Genomic DNA, 17,518 nt, shown 5'->3' with positions numbered 1-17,518 from the left:
AGTGGTTTCTCGCACATTAAGTTAGAGGCACAAGTTGGGGCAGGAGAGTTCAACATTTTTTCAGGGATCATTTTACTAATAATGTACTACTGTCAGGTCATACTGACAGTTTTAACAAATATGATTTTTTTTCTTTAAAAAAAAAACCTCCTCTTTGTACAAGATTGCAATTTTTGAGAGGAAGCAATTGAACTATGTAATTAGTAACTCATATCGGGCATATGAACACACAGCACCATGACATTTTAAATACCCCCCCACCCCCCAGGATGCACGTACCAGTTTGGCAATCCTCGGTAGGCTAATCTCTTTCAATCATATTTATTCACTACATTATGTAAAATAATTTATTATTTGATTGCCTAGCTGCTCCCTACTGGACCAAAGAGCCGGTCAGTATGTTGTACGCTCCTGGTGAGAATGTCCGACTCGACTGTCAGGCGGACGGCATCCCGTCTCCAACCATCATTTGGACCATCAATGGGATCCCCCTCTCATGTCAGTACAAAAACAAATGCAATCATGAACACATAAAGCACATCACACATGTTTTTATCTGTGCTTAACCACTGTGTGTGTGTTTTCTTTTTTAAACAGCGACCGACAAAGACGCAAAACGCACTTTGACAGATGGCGGCTCTCTCATCCTAAAGGATGTCAATTTTGGAGACACGGCCATCTACCAGTGCAAGGCCTCCAACAAGCACGGAGCCATCCTCTCAAACACCAACGTTTATGTCATAAGTGAGGGTTTCCGATTATACACTCCGACTAAAAGAAAATGGTTTGTGTCTCATCTCCCTTTTTTGTTTCAGAGCTGCCTCCTCAGATCCTTACCGAGGATGGTAACACTTACACAGTTACTGAAGGCCAGAAGGTTTTGCTGGAATGTGACAGCTTTGGCTCTCCGAAACCAAAAGTCACATGGTGAGACAATCAAGCAACCAATTGCACTATTTTGGTTTCTTTTTTTTCCTTTTTTTTTTGACAACAGATTCTCATTTTATTTAATTATTTGATAGCGTATGATGCATTTCATTAGCAGCCAAACACTGTTGCATCTGGAGTGTGAATATTGTCGGCGCTCATCCAATTAGGCTTTGTTCTGTTGTCTGGAAGAACTAGTATTGTCACATTTATACCACCCGCATCCTTTTACAATTTTCTGGAAGTATCATGGTTGGGATTTGAGCTGTTACTGCTGTCTATGGATCGAGACTGTTGAAAACCTGCCTACTAATTACAACCCTTTTGAGCCAAAAGGATGAACTCGTGTCTTTGAAGTAATGAATTTGCTTCCACCTTCTGGCCAAGCTTTCCATCTATACCACCAGCGCATATCTAGGGTTTCAGGAGTCTCCAAGCTGTGATTGGTACTATTGGAAATTAATTTCTGAAACGCCCTTTGAATGTCCCTTCCGAAACATTTATACTTGGTGATACAGTTGCAGTTAAACTAGTGAATATTTCATTTACTACAAGAAATGTTTCGTTTGTTCCTAAACTTTATTGTTGCTGCATCAGCTTAACAGCCAACAAATTTAGTGGAGACGTTACCAAGTGGTGTGTTAATCGTCTTTCTATATCGAGTCTGTTCCTTTGTTCAATCATCATACAAATGAGAACAATTTGACAAAGTTGTCTGACTTTGAGGTGGTGGTTGGTGCTGGGAATAGAGCAAAATGGCAAACCTTTGTCGTAATTCATTCATTGTTTATCCTCACTAGGGTTCTGGGTGAGTTGGAGCCTATCCTTGCTGACTTTGAGCAGGAGACGTGGTACACCCTGGACCGGTCTCCAGCAAATTGCAGGGCACATATAGATGAACAACTATTCACATTTACACCTACAGGCAATTTATGAGTCTCCCCTGAATTTTAGAAAAAGGGCTTTTGGAACTTGGGAGGAAGCCAGGGATACCTGGAGAAAACTCACAGGGAGAACGTGCAAAACCCACACAGGAAGGTGGATTTGAACTCCAAACCTCAGAACTAGGAGGTGGATGTGCTAACCACTGGACTACCATGCCATTGTCATAGTTCTCATTATTTCTTAAAATGGTGCTCTATGTGTTTCTCCTGTTTCCCATTCTCGCATGGAAGTGGCAGTTCTTTGTCAGCCAAGCAATGGATAGCACATATACAGTAGGTACCGTACAACTGCAACTGGTACCCATACATGGTATAGGATGGATTGGTTATTTTAGAACCCTTTAAAACACATATAACTTTTGACAGTGGAAACTGAAACAAGCTCTGCTGCTTGGTGGAAGTGCACTATGTCATTATTTACAAGAAGTGTGTTTATGTGTCTTTTCCAGGCACAGGGGTAGTGCCTCCTCCCTTCTGGCTGATTCCAGAATTAACCCTCTCACCACCGGGGGTCTGGAAATTTTCAATGTCACACATGATGATGAGGGCTTCTATATGTGCTCTGTGCCAAACACTAATTTGTCCATCAGTGCACAGCTGGAGGTGCTTAGTGAGTGCCACGCGCGCACACACGCACATACACGTGCACACTCACACACACTTGCAGGGAGCATACCTCAGCGTCTCCTTACTTTTCTCCTACAGACAGAACAGTGATCCTGTCACCTCCACAAGCTCTGAAGGTGCAGCCTGGACAGACAGGCAGCTTCACCTGTCTTTCTCTAGTGGACCCCAAACTGGCCTCTCCACTTATTCAGTGGAGAAAGAACGACCACAAGCTCTTTGCGTCTGGCAGCGATCTGAAGTTAGACATCACTCTACTCAAATGCATTGTTTCATCGATACAAATCTAAAACAACAGCAACAGTATATGAGGCAACTGTATGGGAGTAAACAATACTGTATATGCATATGAGAATGTGGGCAAAAGGCACTAAGAATAGCCAAAGCTAGGATATCTATCTATAGTACAGTATCTACTGATTATCCAGGTGTGGATGACAGCTTTATGTGAATATATTAATTCCCAACTTCGCTTCTTTTAGATACACATTTGAAGGACCGGACTTGACTATTTCTAATATACAACCTGAAGATGAAGGAAACTACACGTGTCAGATCATCACTAGTCTGGACATGGCCGAAGCAACTGGCACACTCACTCTTCATGGTGAGCTCAAAGCTGGATGATCAAATGAGAATTAAATGCTGTTTGAAAATTAGACGAGAGCAGAGCACTTTAGTCATGGAAAATAAATCATAATAGGTGGTCATAGTGACGATATATTTCATTATCTACAGATCGTCCGGACCCTCCTACTCTTCCGCAGCTTACACACCATAAAAGGCGCTCAGTCACCCTCAGTTGGACTCCTGGAGATGAACACAACAGCCCTGTGATAGGTTAGTATTGACGCGCAGATTTTGAGATGATTGACCTTTCGCTAAGAACTCCTCCACATCCTGGATGTTTCCGTAAGGCTCCATTAAAGACTACATCTCTCTCTATAATGTATATCTCTGCAGAGTATGTGATTGAGTTTGAGGATCAGGTTTCAAATGAGCGAGGTTGGGAAGAGTTGAGCAGAGTATCAGGGAACAACAACCGTGCCATTCTCTCTCTATGGCCGTTCATGTCGTACCGTTTCCGTGTCATTGCCATCAACGAGGTGGGCAAGAGTGCTCCTAGCAAGCCGTCTGAAATCCACAACACAGTTGCTGAAGGTTAGAGCAATTTGTAGCGTTTATAGCTGCATTTGCTACATTTGTATTGCCATGCTGTGACCTCCAATCTTATGTCCATAGCACCAGACAATAACCCTGAAGATGTCAGAAGCGAGTCCACTGACCCAGATACGCTCGTCATCGCCTGGGAGGTACCAGATGTGCAATTACATGAAGCACCATCAACTATTTTCCAAAGGTTTTCATGCCTCATAGGTTAATATTCCTCTTATGACAGGAAATTGACAAACGGGACTTTAATGGACCTGATTTCAAGTACCGCGTCCTGTGGAGGCGAGTGGTGGGCAGCGGACCCGACTGGCACCACAACTACACAACGGCGCCACCATTTCTTGTCAGTAAGATTGGCAACTTTTCTGCGTTCGAGATCAAAGTGCAGGGTGTCAATGAGAAGGGGGAGGGACCTGAGCCGGACCCTGTTATTGGCTACTCAGGCGAGAATTGTAAGAGAAGTTTTTTCTCTATCTGAGTATTTGACCAGCAATATTTGCATTCTGCATTGTGTCAATATGTTTTGTCTTTGTGCCTTAGTTCCACTGGAGGCCCCCATGGGTGTGGGAATTGTCATACTAAACAGCACTGCCATTGGGGTGACCTGGGCTGGAATAGACAGAGAGACCGTCAGAGGACACCTGCTAGGCTACAAGGTACCAATCTAATCTCTGTAGTTCTGGCATTAAATAAAACTATCACTCTAAGTCTCAATTGGTCAGTCATTCAGAGGCCTTGGTCCTCCGTCAGAAAAGGGTGAATTGTCCCCCTTGAGTAAAGTCATGCTTCAGGTGGAAGAGGTGAAGTATCTTGGGGTCTTGTTAATGAGTGAGGATGGATTGTGAGATGGACAGATTGATTGCATCGCTGTTGACTTTACCGGTTCGATCCATGCTCTTACAGTTGCGATCACTCAAGGTAGCTCAGAGTAGAGCCCTGGTTGAGGTGTTAAGGGCATGTCCAACTGGGAGGAGCCCCCAAGGCAGATCTCGGTCACTTTTGCAACTGGCCTGGAAATGCATCTGTCTTCCCCCGGTCAAATTAGAAAAGGTGGCTGGAGACAAGGACTTTTGGGCATACCACTCGTGTGACGGATAAGCAGAAGAAAATGGATATATAGATTAAAAAAATCAAAGGAAATCTGTGTCTTTTAAAAAATTGTTTTCTGGCTCCAGATTCACTTGACTAGGTTTGGCCCCCGGGGTCACCACGGACCTCAAAGGGCCAGGGAGCCAACGACCACTGTTGTAGTAGAGACTGGGGCCAATGAGGAGAGGAAGGTGATTGGCGATCTCCGACCGTACTCCCACTACACCTTGACTGTCGGCGTGTTCAACAGCAAAGGAGATGGGCCGCCATCGGAGATGCTCTCCTTCGAGACTGATGAGGGAGGTGAGAAAGGGAGGAGCCAGATGGAAGGGTGGGCCACGGATCAAGTGGGCTGAGATATTCACTGAAGGCAGGTGGGGGAGAAGGGTGATGAAATGACAGGGATGAACAAAACAGAATGGAAATGCTTTTGTGTTTCATAAGATTGTAAAAAATGAAGCAAATTACTGACTGCTGAGTGCAATTTAAAAGCCCATTTGACCATCTATTTTCTTTTACTAGTTCCTCATCCTCCAACATCTCTGGTGCTAGACAGTTCATCTGAGACAGAAATGATGCTGCGCTGGACACCGCCAAGCCAGCCCAATGGGATTCTTATAGGGTACCTCTTGCAGTACCAACAACGTGAGGATCATTTATGTACCGTATGTTACACATTGGGGTAGGCTCCAGCTCACTTCTGATCCTGAAAAAAGAAAAGCCACCAGTGGCCTGCCCAACCAGGTCTAGATCCTCGATTAAACCTAACCCGATACCTAACCCCTAACTTCAAGAACATTTGCACTAAAATGAAAACTATAAAGTTAATCACTGTCCAGTCATTTTCACACTGATTGGTTGTATCTTCATCCACATTCAGTTGTAGAGAGTGATGACAGCCCCATGCAAGTGGAGAAAATAGATGATCCCACAATCAGTCACCTAACTCTGAAGGGCCTGGATCGTAATAGCCACTACCGCTTCTACCTGAGGGGGCGGACTGCCACTGGAGACGGAGAACCTATCATGAGGGAAGGTGCCACCACTCTGGATGGAGGTGCACAGCTTCTTTTACCTCACGGAGTGGACACGTTTATGCCTCACTGATCCACAAATGCTATTTCCTCTGCATGAATGTTTTTCAGTGCCTCCTGTCAACATCAGCGTGTCTCCTGGGGAGAATTTTGTTAATATTAGCTGGGTGGCTAAGAAGAGGCATAGGAATGTTAGATTCCAGATCCGATATCTCAAGAAGAATGGTAGAGCAACTCCATCACCGCATAAACTTAATTGTAGTATCAAAACAATAACCTTTTGGAAGTGGCTCTTAAGCTTATTTTATGTCTGCATAGATGCTGATAAATGGAAGAAGACAGAGAAGTTGGATTCCTCCCAGTCATTCTTCCAGCTTCAGGGCCTAAGACCTGGTTCTCATTACCATCTGCACTTCACCTACAGCAACATCACCTTCTTTCAGACTGAGATAGACACAGTGGGAACAGGTACTGTATTACAGCGCCTTCTTTCATCTTGTCTGCCGGTCTTCTGGGTTTCCGTGTTTAAATATAAAACCGATCCCACAGAGAAGTCCTCGTTGTTCCCTGCGTTGCTATTGAAGTGCTTTCAAGTGTTAGCCTTATGAGATGATTTGTTTGGTGCATTTTTCAGTTCCCTTGTGAGATGCCACCCTGTCAGAAATCATAATCCGGTGTCTTGTTTGGATGTGTCTTCTTTTGAAGCATTCCCTCTTCTTGTGTATTGCCATCCTTCTGATAACAAACACTCGTTTACTTTCAAGGAGTGACTGAGGTCCAGCCCAGCATTGCGACCCAGGGCTGGTTCATTGGCCTGGTGAGCGCCATTGTGCTCCTGCTGCTCATACTGCTCATCATTTGCTTTGTCCGGAGGAACAAAGGGGGGAAGTATTCAGGCAAGTTTCAATATTCTTTATTATTGGAATAGTTAGTGTGGTGGTTGCCTTCAAAAGTACTATTGTTGTACTCTTGACTTTGGAAGCTCGAGAAAGTAGTAACTAGCAGTGATGGGCCTAAATACATCAGAAGCATTGACCTGCATTTAACAAACTAAATGATCATATTTGGTCCATGAATGGGACTGTTTCTTTAGTCAATCAGATTTCAAATTCGCCTCAGAGGGCCAGCTATATGGCACATTGTCAGCATTTTTTCTATTCTCTGATTGGGTGGTTAGAGCAAGCCAGTTTTTACGAGCAAAACATGTCTGTAGTGATCTGATCAGATTGCCACCTTGCACTTTCATGGTTCTGTTTGAGGTTTCTTCTTATATTAGAGGGGAGCTTTTCCCTTGCCTCCCTCACCAAAGTGCTTGATCATGTGGGATTCCCTGTAATGTATGTGTCACAAAATATTTCTTGACCTGCTCCATATTGTGTCAGGCAGTGCTCTCTGACTGCAGCAAAGTGCAAGACATGAGATATGACAGTTGGCTGTAAACAACCCTTGCTTGAGCCCCGAATGGACTGTTGTTTCTTCCGCCACACAATATGAAAAGTGCTTTGAGACCACTTTTTTTTGTGAACAGGCCCTGAGTAAATCTGAAAAAAAGAGACTGTCAAGGTGATACTGAAGTCCAACCATTTCTCTCCCTCTTAGTGAAAGACAAAGAGGAAGGCCCTATGGACTCCGAAGCCCGGCCAATGAAGGACGAGACCTTTGGAGAGTACAGGTTGGTCATGTTATTTTTCTGTTTATCCTTTGGATTTGGACTAATGATTCCATCCTGATTCCCTCTTCACTGTTTGACTTCCTTAACCCTTTCTGCTCCCCTTATTGTCCTGTCTTCTCATTGATGCCTGCTCCTGCTTTGCAGATCTCTTGAAAGGTATGCTGTTTTCTAATCCCAATCCCAAATACTGCACAGGTCTACCTGCAACTTTTTCTATGACCTGCTTCATCTTGCATGTTGCTTGTAATACTTGTGAGTAAAGCATCTGCTCTACTCCCCCATTCATTGATGTCGTCCTTTTCGTAGCGATCTGGAGGACAAGCGTACTGCCAGCCAGCCATCATTGTGTGAGGAGAGCAAGCTGTGCAGCGAGGACAACCTGGACTTCAACGGCAGCAGCGTGTTGACCACCGAGATCAACCTGGATGAGTCGCTGGCCAGCCAGTTCAGTCGGCCCAGCGAGGGACCAGAGGTGCCAGATAACTCCCTGCTTAACCCCACCACCATTTCTTCTGCCGCTAATGGTCTGCCCAACCAAGTCACTATCCTCGATTAACCGCCATGCATCCGTGTTGGACCGTCAGACCAAAACATGTCAACACATATGTGCCCGTACGCTTCTGTTCCCTGCTGAGTAGTTTGATGACTAAGACACAATCAATGTATTGACAATTCAGATGCTGGTGGTGTCATCTGATGGACTGGACTGTTTTGACCAAAGGAGAGTCCAAAGTAGTGGACAACGTGACATAAATCGGACTAACCCTGACATGGAGAAATCCTTTAACTCTCCCAGATCCTTTATTATGTGTTATTATGTGTTATTGGATAATGTAAATGATTCACTTTCATTCATCTTCTCTTTATTTCTTGCCTCAAAACCTCTTTAAAAAAATACGAAAAAAAAGAATGTTGTGCGGTAGAAATGTTCTAAGGAGGCTGCATATTAGAGCAGCTGCAGACTGAAAGTGAAGCATAATGGGACACAGCTGCTGTGCCCCATCATCATAATTGATCACGTTTTCTTAAACCATTTCACACAATGTAAGTGCCAGTGAATTTTTTTTTTACATCTCTATGATCTAATCCCGGCCGGCACGGTGGACGACTGGTTAGCACATCTGCCTCACATTTCTGAGGACCGGGGTTCAAATCCCGGCCCCCCCTGTGTGGTGTTTGCATGTTCTCCCCGTGCCTGTGTGGGTTTTCTCCGGGCACTCCGGTTTCCTCCCACATCCTAAAAACATGTGTGGTAGGTTGATTGAAGACTATAAATTGCCCGTAGGTGTGAATGTGAGTGCGAATGGTTGTTTGTTTCTATGTGCCCTGCGATTGGCTGGTGACCGGTTTAGGGTGTACCCCGCCTCCCGCCCGAAGATAGCTGGGACAGGCTCCAGCAACCCGCGACCCTAGTAAGGATAAGCGGTAAAGAAAATGGATGGATGGATGGATGACCTAATCCCATTTTCATATTTCAACACTAAATCCATACATATATATGTACGTGTGTGTATATGTATATATACTGTGCGTGTATATTCAGTATATACACATAGTACAGTATATACACAGAGATATGTACAACCCCAATTCCAATGAAGTTGGGACGTTGTGTTAAACATAAATAAAAACAGAATACAATGATTTGCAAATCATGTTCAACCTATATTTAATTGAACACACTACAAAGACAAGATATTTAATGTTCAAACTGATAAACTTGATTGTTTTTAGCAAATAATCATTAACTTAGAATTTTATGGCTGCAACATGTTCCAAAAAAGCTGGGACAGGTGCAAAAAAAGACTGAGAAAGTTGAGGAATGCTCATCAAACACTCGTTTGGAAAAAAAAATACGACAACGGAGATCCCGGACTGTTGAACGGCTGAAGCTTTACATCAAGCAAGAATGGGAAAGAATTCCACATACAAAGCTTCAACAATTAGTCTCCTCAGTTCCCAAACGTTTATTGAATGTTGTTCAAAGAAAAGGGGATGTATCACAGTTCAGTAAGCAGTAAAATTCTAAGTTCATGATTATTTACTCAAAACAATAAAGTTTATCAGTTTGAACATTAAATATCTTGTCTTTGTAGTGTATTCAATTAAATATTGGTTGAACATGATTTGCAAATCATTGTATTCTGTTTTTATTTATGTTTAACACAACTTCATTGGAATTGGGGTTATATGTCATGTTCTGACTTCTCTTTATTAACATACTTCATGGATTTGAGATCTTTTGACCGAGAGAACTGAAGCCAGGTTTCATGCCATAACTAACACTGAATGCATTAAGAGGAACTTGCTGTGAAAATGCTGAGTAGCATCTGGTGTATATATTTGCATCTACATGTATCTATTTAGCCATATTACAGTATTATAGCTCCTGGTCCTTACAAGTTCCTGTGCCTGCTGGGTTTTGCATAGAGCACGAGATTGATGTCATTACTCCATCATTAAGTGTAATGTTATGATTGGAGATGATATAAGTTTTGTGTCAAGACCTACATTTTGCTTTTTTGTATCTTGTCCTTGTCTCTTTCTACGCTGTCAAACTCCACATTTTGTTTGAGGAGCAGTGGCCTACTTACAGATTAAGGGGTGGAGTCTTGTGGGTAAACACCAGACGCTCATTAATGCAGTTGAATATTGCAGAAACCTGAAATGATTGGCAGTCTGCATATAATCAAGGCAAATACTTGGTATTTACATTAAATCCAGAGAATGTATTCTTTTTAGCGCTGACATTATTACATTTTAGTCCATAAACTATTCATACCCTGACAACATTTTGAGTAAAAGTGTTATATAATTTGGTGAACGTTTTGATAGATGACACACTTCAAATGTCCAAAAACTCTTAAGATGCTGTTGTAGAGATATTAATTCAAAATCAATATTTGGTATTTCTAAAAAGTCCCAATACTTACTGTAATTTTTCTTCTATAGGCATACTAAGTGTTCTAAATTCATAGTATAATTACTATTTTTCTAAACATGGGATAGGATCCAGCACGCCCGCGATCCGTAGTGAGGATAAGCGGTACAGAAAATGGATGGATGGATAAAAAAATCCACAGCCATTCAAAAAAGAAAAAAAAAAGCACTTTAATCCAAAATTTGTCCAGGGCATGAATAACCTTGGGTTTACCTTTACACGTAACAGATTGCAACATCCCAGCTATACCGGGTACAGGAGAGTGTATTGGAGTCAATGAATCGAGTAGGACCTTTTTCCTCACTACACAAATGTAAATACATCCCTTAAAAGATTGCTATGATGAACCAACCATGAACGCTTTAAAAATGTGTAGGTTTAAAATGTCTGAGCATCATCTTAAAGCAAGCTGACACTTTTATTCTTTGTAATGTTGCTTTTGTTATGGGCATATTATTGCAGTAAAATTTGGCTGTTTAGCAAATTAAAAGAAGGTAAAATAAAAATTCAAAATGTAAAAGCATTTTGTCTGTAAATGTCAATTTTTATACAAAATTGTAAATTTTATGTCTGTTAATATTTACATTCCAATGAATGTTTCATAGCAACTAGCAATGCACTGCATTTAACTCTTTTTTTTTTTTTTTTTTTTTTTTTTTGGTCTGATGCAGCCATGAAAAGTAGGATGCAACACCACAGGGAGCATGTACAGCTGATGCCTCTCTAGTCATATAAAAGCTGACCATGAGACAAGTGTCACATCACCGTGCCAGCTGTAAAAGACATTGGATGTCTGACAAGGCAAGGGGCACCGAAGGCATCTCCTTGTTGTTGGTTAGTTTCCACGCACTCACTCACGCTGGCGCACACACACACACACGCACGCACACACACACACACGCACACTCACACGCACACACATTCAGGAGACATAAGGAAATGTATTTTCATGTAGGGACGTATATGACACAAAATAAGCCCATATTCTATTTGCTGCTAAACATCTGTGCTTGTTGTCTCTATTCTGACAAATGTTAGCTTTGAATGAGGCCTAAGCTTGCATGTGCGCGCACACACACACACACTCACACACACACATGCACACACACACACAAGTTCATTGAACTGCCACTTCTACTGCTTTTTGTGTCAAAGGGGGGGGGGGGGCGTTGTTCTTTGGTTGAGCCTCCCCCCTCCTTTTTTATAGTTATAAAAACAATAAAATATTTGTTTGCAGAAGAGGTCAAAAGCATTTTCGGAATGAGTAATGACCGAGTGGGTGGGCTGAGGGGATTCAGGGAGTGTATTTCGCTGCCGGTTTATAAATGTACCTCATTGTGGGTACATGGCCAACACAACCTGGCACAACTTGGAACTGGGTGTCCCACATTCAATTCTCTATTGGGCCAATATAAATGTAATTGCATCATCAATCTTCCAATGTAACTGGATATATGACGACCGGACAATAAAGTATGTGGAAGAATCTGTACTGTGTTTTATTCGTCACTTTAGAGTATCGATGTGTCACAATGAGGCTAAAATAAAGTAAATGATCATTGGATCCCTTTGTATTATGATGTCACACGTCAGCATCAGCGAGAGGTGGTTTTAAATTGACAGAAGAAGTCCTGAGTGGGTTTGTTGGTGTACAGCTCCTTGTCCAAATACTGTTGACTGAATGTAAGAAAAAACATAGAAATACGCAAAAAGTGAGTAACATTTTCCCGGAGTCTGGAGTCTATTTGTTGCTTACTGTGCTTCCTGCTCTTTAGCTAGCTGCATGTTGAACTGGTCTGCTTGGATCCGCTTTGCTCTCCTGAGTTCTGACATTCTCCTTTCCTCTCGCTGGGCTTCTCTGGATGCCTCTAGGAGCTGGGCGTTCCAGGCTGCATCCCTGTTCTTCTCGACATCACGCCATCTCTTATCATGACAACAAAGACTGTCTGTCAGATCATCACTATGTGTGTAAAAAGCCTTAATCAACGTATCAGTCAGTTGTTGGGTGAGATGATTTACTGTACAGTCATGAAAAACATTATTAGACCACCCTTTGTTTCTTCAGTTTCTTGTTACATTTTTAATGCCTAGTACAACTAAAGGTACATTTGTTTGGACAAACATAATGATGACAACAAAAATAGATCATAAGAGTTTAATTTAAGAGCTGATAGCCATTTTACATGGTTTTGTTGATAGAAACCAAAATCAATTAAGCTTAAGCATGTCAAATAGGACATAAAGTATGATGTAATCAGCTGCATTTTTTGTCATGTTCATTGTATTCTTCAGGTAATATACCTTTAGTGGTACCAGGCATTAAAATGAAGATGAAATTTAAGAAACAAGGGTGGTCTGATAATTTTCATCTGGTTCCCCTACAAATCACCTCAACGTATTCCTGTATCTTTATGGGCTTTAAGCGGCAGCCCAGTGATTTAGTGGTTACCAAGTCTGCCTGACAATCAGGAGATCTGTGTTCAAATCTCTGTCGGAACATCTCTGTGTGGAGTTTGCATGTTCTCACAGTGCTTGTGTGTTTTTTTCTTTTCAGGTAGTACAGCTTCCTTCAACATGTTAAATTGCCCGAAGGTGCGAATGTTTGTCATTTTATGCTCTCTGATTGACTGACAACCGGTGCGGTTAGAATTAAGAAACTTATTCAGCTGTGTTCAACCACTAACAACATCCCAAGAAGAACCCAAACTCCAGTTCTGGATGAAAAGGATCCAAAAGGAACCCCCACTACCAGTTAACATGCTGCAAATACCACCTGACGCATCAGTGGCTCCAGTGGACGATCCAGGGTTGATAAATGGGGCTACATGGCCAGACCCACTATCTATGAATGTGGAGAAGGACACCACTCCATGGATCTTTTTCTCATCTATCTACCATCTACTACCTGGACCCAGAAAGACCTTGCAAAGTTCAATGGATCTCTGTCAAGCGGTTTTGAAAATGTTGCTCGATAATAAGGTACCATCATCTATGTACCTGTCTCTCAATGCATTGCGCCTCTCTTTCCCTGTGGATGGCGCGCAGCTGCTCGGGGCTCATGCCTTTCCACCTGTCGGTCGCAGCAGGCTTCCCTTCCTCCAGCCGGTTCACTGCCGCATCCCAACCCTCTGTCATTATGGCGGATGTCAATGTGTGCCACTTCTCAGCAAGATTCTCGCTCGCCTCTCTCCGGTCTGCCTCCTTCAGTCTTTCAGCCTGCTCTATAGCCTGCGGGGAGCCAAACACTGTCGGGCCTCACCATTGATGTAGTTCATTGATGAATCGTAATGGTTACAAGGATGTCATCAATTGGCGTATTTGACCCTTTTAGGCACCATTGGTAAGAGTAGGAATTATAATGTAATTTATTATTATTTTAGAATAGACAAAGTGTGAGATATTTGTTGTCTATACCACTGGGCGAGTGAGTAAACAGAGTGTGAACTGCTGATACTACAGGTCCAAAAATGCACTGCTATAGCTGGTGTGTTGGCACATAGCTGACACCACTTCTGTGGTGGCAATAAGGTCAGTTTGGCACTCGTGTAGCTCTATATGAATGAATATGTACATTGTACTTTTATGACTTGTTCCCAGTGCTGCAGAATTAAGAAGTAAAACAAACTTACCGTGTCTATTTGTGATTTACATTGTGTTGAAGTGCAAGCTATCTCACAAAAGGCAGGGTCCTACATTAACAGTGGCCAGATGGCTCTGGGCAGGTATGGCACTGTGTTGGACCCCCACGTACCTTATAGACGCTAGCCAGTACAAATTTTATAGATAAATATGAGGAAATCAACACATTCTTGCTTTTTAAATAATATATTTCAGAGTTTATCCACTGAAATCAATCAAGCCATTTTAACACACTGCACAAGTTTAAAGACGCTAAATATGAAATAAACATTGAAACTTATTATATCACAAATATATGGGGCCAGTAGCGGTTCTGATAGGGCCACCTTGGCTCATGGTGGCCCTAAAAAGCTTCATGTCGGACCCTGCTCACAAGAGGTTGTTAACCCTTCATTCTCTTAAGTCAGGCAGGGTGTTGCTTTATTAATGTACTAATTGCAATGCAATGTAATATTAATTAACATTCTGATTGGGGGTGGTTAAGCACCCCTAATTTAGATCCCAGATTTATCCCTGGTGACATCAATAACTCAAGTAGTTTTTTATCTCATTCAGCTGAAAAACTCTTCCCTCACTTATTTATATTTGGTTATGCCACTTGTGCAAGAGTGGTCATTAGCGGAACGATTCGCTAGTAACTGCCATGAAAAATACAATGATGATGCCTCCCCATGGGTGATTCAGCCGAGTGCATTGAGGCAAACGAGTGCTTAAATGGGTGCAAGTGCACATGAACGTGTTTAATCATGTTGCCTGCCATCATCAACTCGGATGAGAACATTGTGTGTGCCTGCGTGCGTGTATGTGTGTGTGTTTGTGTGTGTGTGTATGTATTGTACCAGAGTTTGATTGTAGTGGTCAAGAGCGACACGGACAGCTTTTTTGCCTTCCTCCTCAGCATCGAGTTTGTGCCTCCAACTGAGGTCATGCTGCAACAGCTCTTTCTCTGCGAGCATCTCTGCGACACACATGAGGTTCAAATCAACACCTGTCTTTTGTCAAACTTGTGCTCACCCACTCGCACATACATAACGGCTCCCTGTGAGGCGTATAAATCAATGGCACCTGGAAACAAGGGCTGTGTGTAGGAGTGAGTGATTGTGCAGGAAAGAATGACGCGAGTTTGCGATTATTGTGTGTGTTTGTGTCGTCTTACATAGAACAAATGTAATAGAATAGAATACAAAATAATAGAATACATTTTTTATTTTTTTCGGTTCTTTTGTTGATAAGCTTGTGGAAGGAGTGATTGATCATGCTGAGAATGACTTTAATTTTGAATTAAAAATATTAGCAATTCATACACAAGAGATTTAGAGTGCACTGGAGATCTGTCTTCCTTTATCTATGTAACTCTGCCTACAAAGTGTGGGGAATTTCCATCTGTTATCTCGAGTGTATTGGCCCTGACATTAGGTGCTGTTATAAAATGGTTCATAATATTACAGTCAGAATTTGTGTGAATCCTTTGCTCAACATACATCCACCCATTGACAGTGGCAATAATTACTCAAACGTTATATAATGGTACTCAAGCCATGTTTAAAGCAGTGACATAGATATAATATCTAACAATAGAATAGAATAGAATCACCTCTGTGCCTAATTTCCATGCACCTTCTCTCCTTTTGGACTATTTGTGCCAGCAGATCTCGTTCTGTCTGTTTCATTTGTTCTCTCCTCCGCTGTGCCTCTCCAATATCTTCGCCCTATGGAACACACAAATAAGGTCACATCTTTTTATGAACCATGTCTTTGTTTCCACCCATCAGGCATGGCCTACCTGAAAGATCTGCATGCTGGCAGGCCCTAGCTCAGCCTCCGGAACATTGATCCTGAATGCCCCCCTCACGCCACACTTGAGATCGGCGTCACGAGAGTCCTCCACACGCTGCTGGATGCTCCAATACTGAGTCAGGCCAGCGTGCAAAGCTTCACGCACTTTCCTTTCCTCTATGTCTCTCTGCAACAGCGCTTCATGATGCTTCAGTCTCATCTGATCTGCAGCATGCACAGAAATAGTATTTCATATATTCTCCATCCCATCTTGGCTGTCATTATATATCTTTTACCAAAAGCTTTGTCCCTCTCTCTCTCCATTCCTTCGCGGTGCTTTTTCTCCTGAGTCTGTTTGTTGAGTGCATCCAGGTCAAGGCCCATTACACGCAGCCTCGTATTGAAAATTCGAGCCTTGCGTGCAGCCTCGGCAGCCTGTCTCCGCTCCACAGCAGTCTCAATCGATTGGTCAACAGGGAAATTTACTTTGTACATTTTTTCTTTTTGAAAGTCTGCAAGGAGAGTATGCAACATTGCAGTGTTTATAGGTTATGTATTTGAAAGAAAAAAAAAACAGTCATGTGAAGTATTTATAAACTCCCAGGCCATAACAGTCTACACAGTAAAAAAAGTAAAGTTGTACAAAAAATGTATTACCTTCAAATAATGCTTCATTACAATATGACTATTGCTGTGTTGCAGTGAACTGTCTTTAAAATATTTATAAAATTTTTGACTCTGTAATGTAGCTAAATAAGGCATAAAAAAATACTAGGACCAGCTCGCTTTATTTTTCCCATGTTATTGTCAAGATGAATGTTAAAGTCTCCCGTTATGACTAAATAGTTGTAGTCAGTAGATATAACTGACAGCAGAAAAATCCTCCTGTCTCAGCTTCCACCACATCTTGGCGGTCTATAAAGTATTAAAACAATAACTTTTGGATCACCTTTTACTAAAAAACAACGGTATTCAAAAGAGCTAAAATCCATCCATTTTCCGAGCTGCTTCTCCTCACTAGGGTCGCAGGCGCGCTGGAGCCTATCCCAGCTATCATCGGGCAGGAGGCGGGTTACACCCTGAACTGCTTGCCAGCCAATCGCAGGCCACATACAAACAAACACATTGGAAATCACTTATACTTGATATACTAAAAATCACTTATACTAGACATACTAAAAAGATAAGATCCTCATTTCGCATTCACATTCACACCTACGGCAATTTACAGTTGTCAATTAACCTACCACGCATGTTTTTGGGATGTGAGAGGAAACCGCAGTGCCCGGAGAAAACCCACGCAGGCACGGGGAGAACATGCAAACTCCACACAGGTGGGGTTGGGGATTGAAACCCGGACCTCAGAACTGTGAGGCAGACGCTCTAACCAGTTAATCACCGTGCCGCAGAGCTAAAATCACTGAAATAATGACTTTAAAATAGCAGCAATACCAACGGCTTTTTTCCCTATTTGCTCATAAAAATTGTATTTGTTGGTGTTGTCTGATTTAAAATGGTATTACAGCTACTTTCTGTGAACCACGTTTCATTTAGTAGCAGAAAGTGTAGATCATAGGTTGTAAAGATTTCATGAATCAACATTGATTTGTTACCCAATGACCTATTATAAACAGATTTTTTTTCACTATTTCAGTTATGAATAGTTTCTTTGCATAATTTGCTGGTGTCGGGCGGAATG

The 17,518-nt window shown here is 42.2% G+C and overlaps 2 protein-coding genes across 7 annotated transcripts in view; one reads left to right on the top strand and one right to left on the bottom strand.

Moving 5' to 3' along the window:
• Positions 1-15,984, top strand: part of l1cama (L1 cell adhesion molecule, paralog a) — a 60,298-nt gene extending 44,314 nt beyond the window's left edge. For 2 of the 6 annotated variants that reach the window (XM_061676102.1, XM_061676085.1), the window contains 20 exons: positions 367-498; positions 598-744; positions 816-927; positions 2,321-2,481; positions 2,577-2,736; positions 2,978-3,102; positions 3,234-3,335; positions 3,459-3,656; positions 3,738-3,808; positions 3,895-4,120; positions 4,209-4,324; positions 4,844-5,060; positions 5,280-5,402; positions 5,638-5,814; positions 5,903-6,016; positions 6,110-6,259; positions 6,556-6,687; positions 7,391-7,463; positions 7,608-7,619; positions 7,770-9,083. In XM_061676102.1, the coding sequence (XP_061532086.1) occupies positions 367-498; positions 598-744; positions 816-927; positions 2,321-2,481; positions 2,577-2,736; positions 2,978-3,102; positions 3,234-3,335; positions 3,459-3,656; positions 3,738-3,808; positions 3,895-4,120; positions 4,209-4,324; positions 4,844-5,060; positions 5,280-5,402; positions 5,638-5,814; positions 5,903-6,016; positions 6,110-6,259; positions 6,556-6,687; positions 7,391-7,463; positions 7,608-7,619; positions 7,770-8,019 (2,798 nt within the window). In that variant the 3' untranslated portion in view covers positions 8,020-9,083. Of the gene's footprint in view, positions 1-366; positions 499-597; positions 745-815; positions 928-2,320; positions 2,482-2,576; positions 2,737-2,977; positions 3,103-3,233; positions 3,336-3,458; positions 3,657-3,737; positions 3,809-3,894; positions 4,121-4,208; positions 4,325-4,843; positions 5,061-5,279; positions 5,403-5,637; positions 5,815-5,902; positions 6,017-6,109; positions 6,260-6,555; positions 6,688-7,390; positions 7,464-7,607; positions 7,620-7,769; positions 9,084-11,075; positions 11,883-12,276; positions 12,386-15,815 lie in introns of those variants that run through there. The other 4 variants (XR_009768516.1, XR_009768517.1, XM_061676111.1 and 1 more) reach the window with 4 other exon arrangements.
• Positions 12,000-16,314, bottom strand: ribc1 (RIB43A domain with coiled-coils 1). Its single transcript, XM_061676134.1, has 7 exons — positions 16,116-16,314; positions 15,827-16,044; positions 15,638-15,752; positions 14,883-15,001; positions 13,402-13,632; positions 12,161-12,327; positions 12,000-12,081 (listed from the first exon to the last, which is right to left on the bottom strand). The coding sequence occupies exons 1-7, from the start codon at positions 16,312-16,314 to the stop codon at positions 12,000-12,002; spliced, it is 1,131 nt and encodes a 376-aa protein (XP_061532118.1).
• Between the last annotated feature and the right edge of the window lie 1,204 nt (positions 16,315-17,518).

Source organism: Phycodurus eques, chromosome 1 (genome assembly GCF_024500275.1).
Source record: "Phycodurus eques isolate BA_2022a chromosome 1, UOR_Pequ_1.1, whole genome shotgun sequence".
NCBI classification, from domain to species: Eukaryota; Metazoa; Chordata; class Actinopteri; order Syngnathiformes; family Syngnathidae; genus Phycodurus; species Phycodurus eques.
This window is presented reverse-complemented; position numbering and strand designations above follow the sequence as displayed.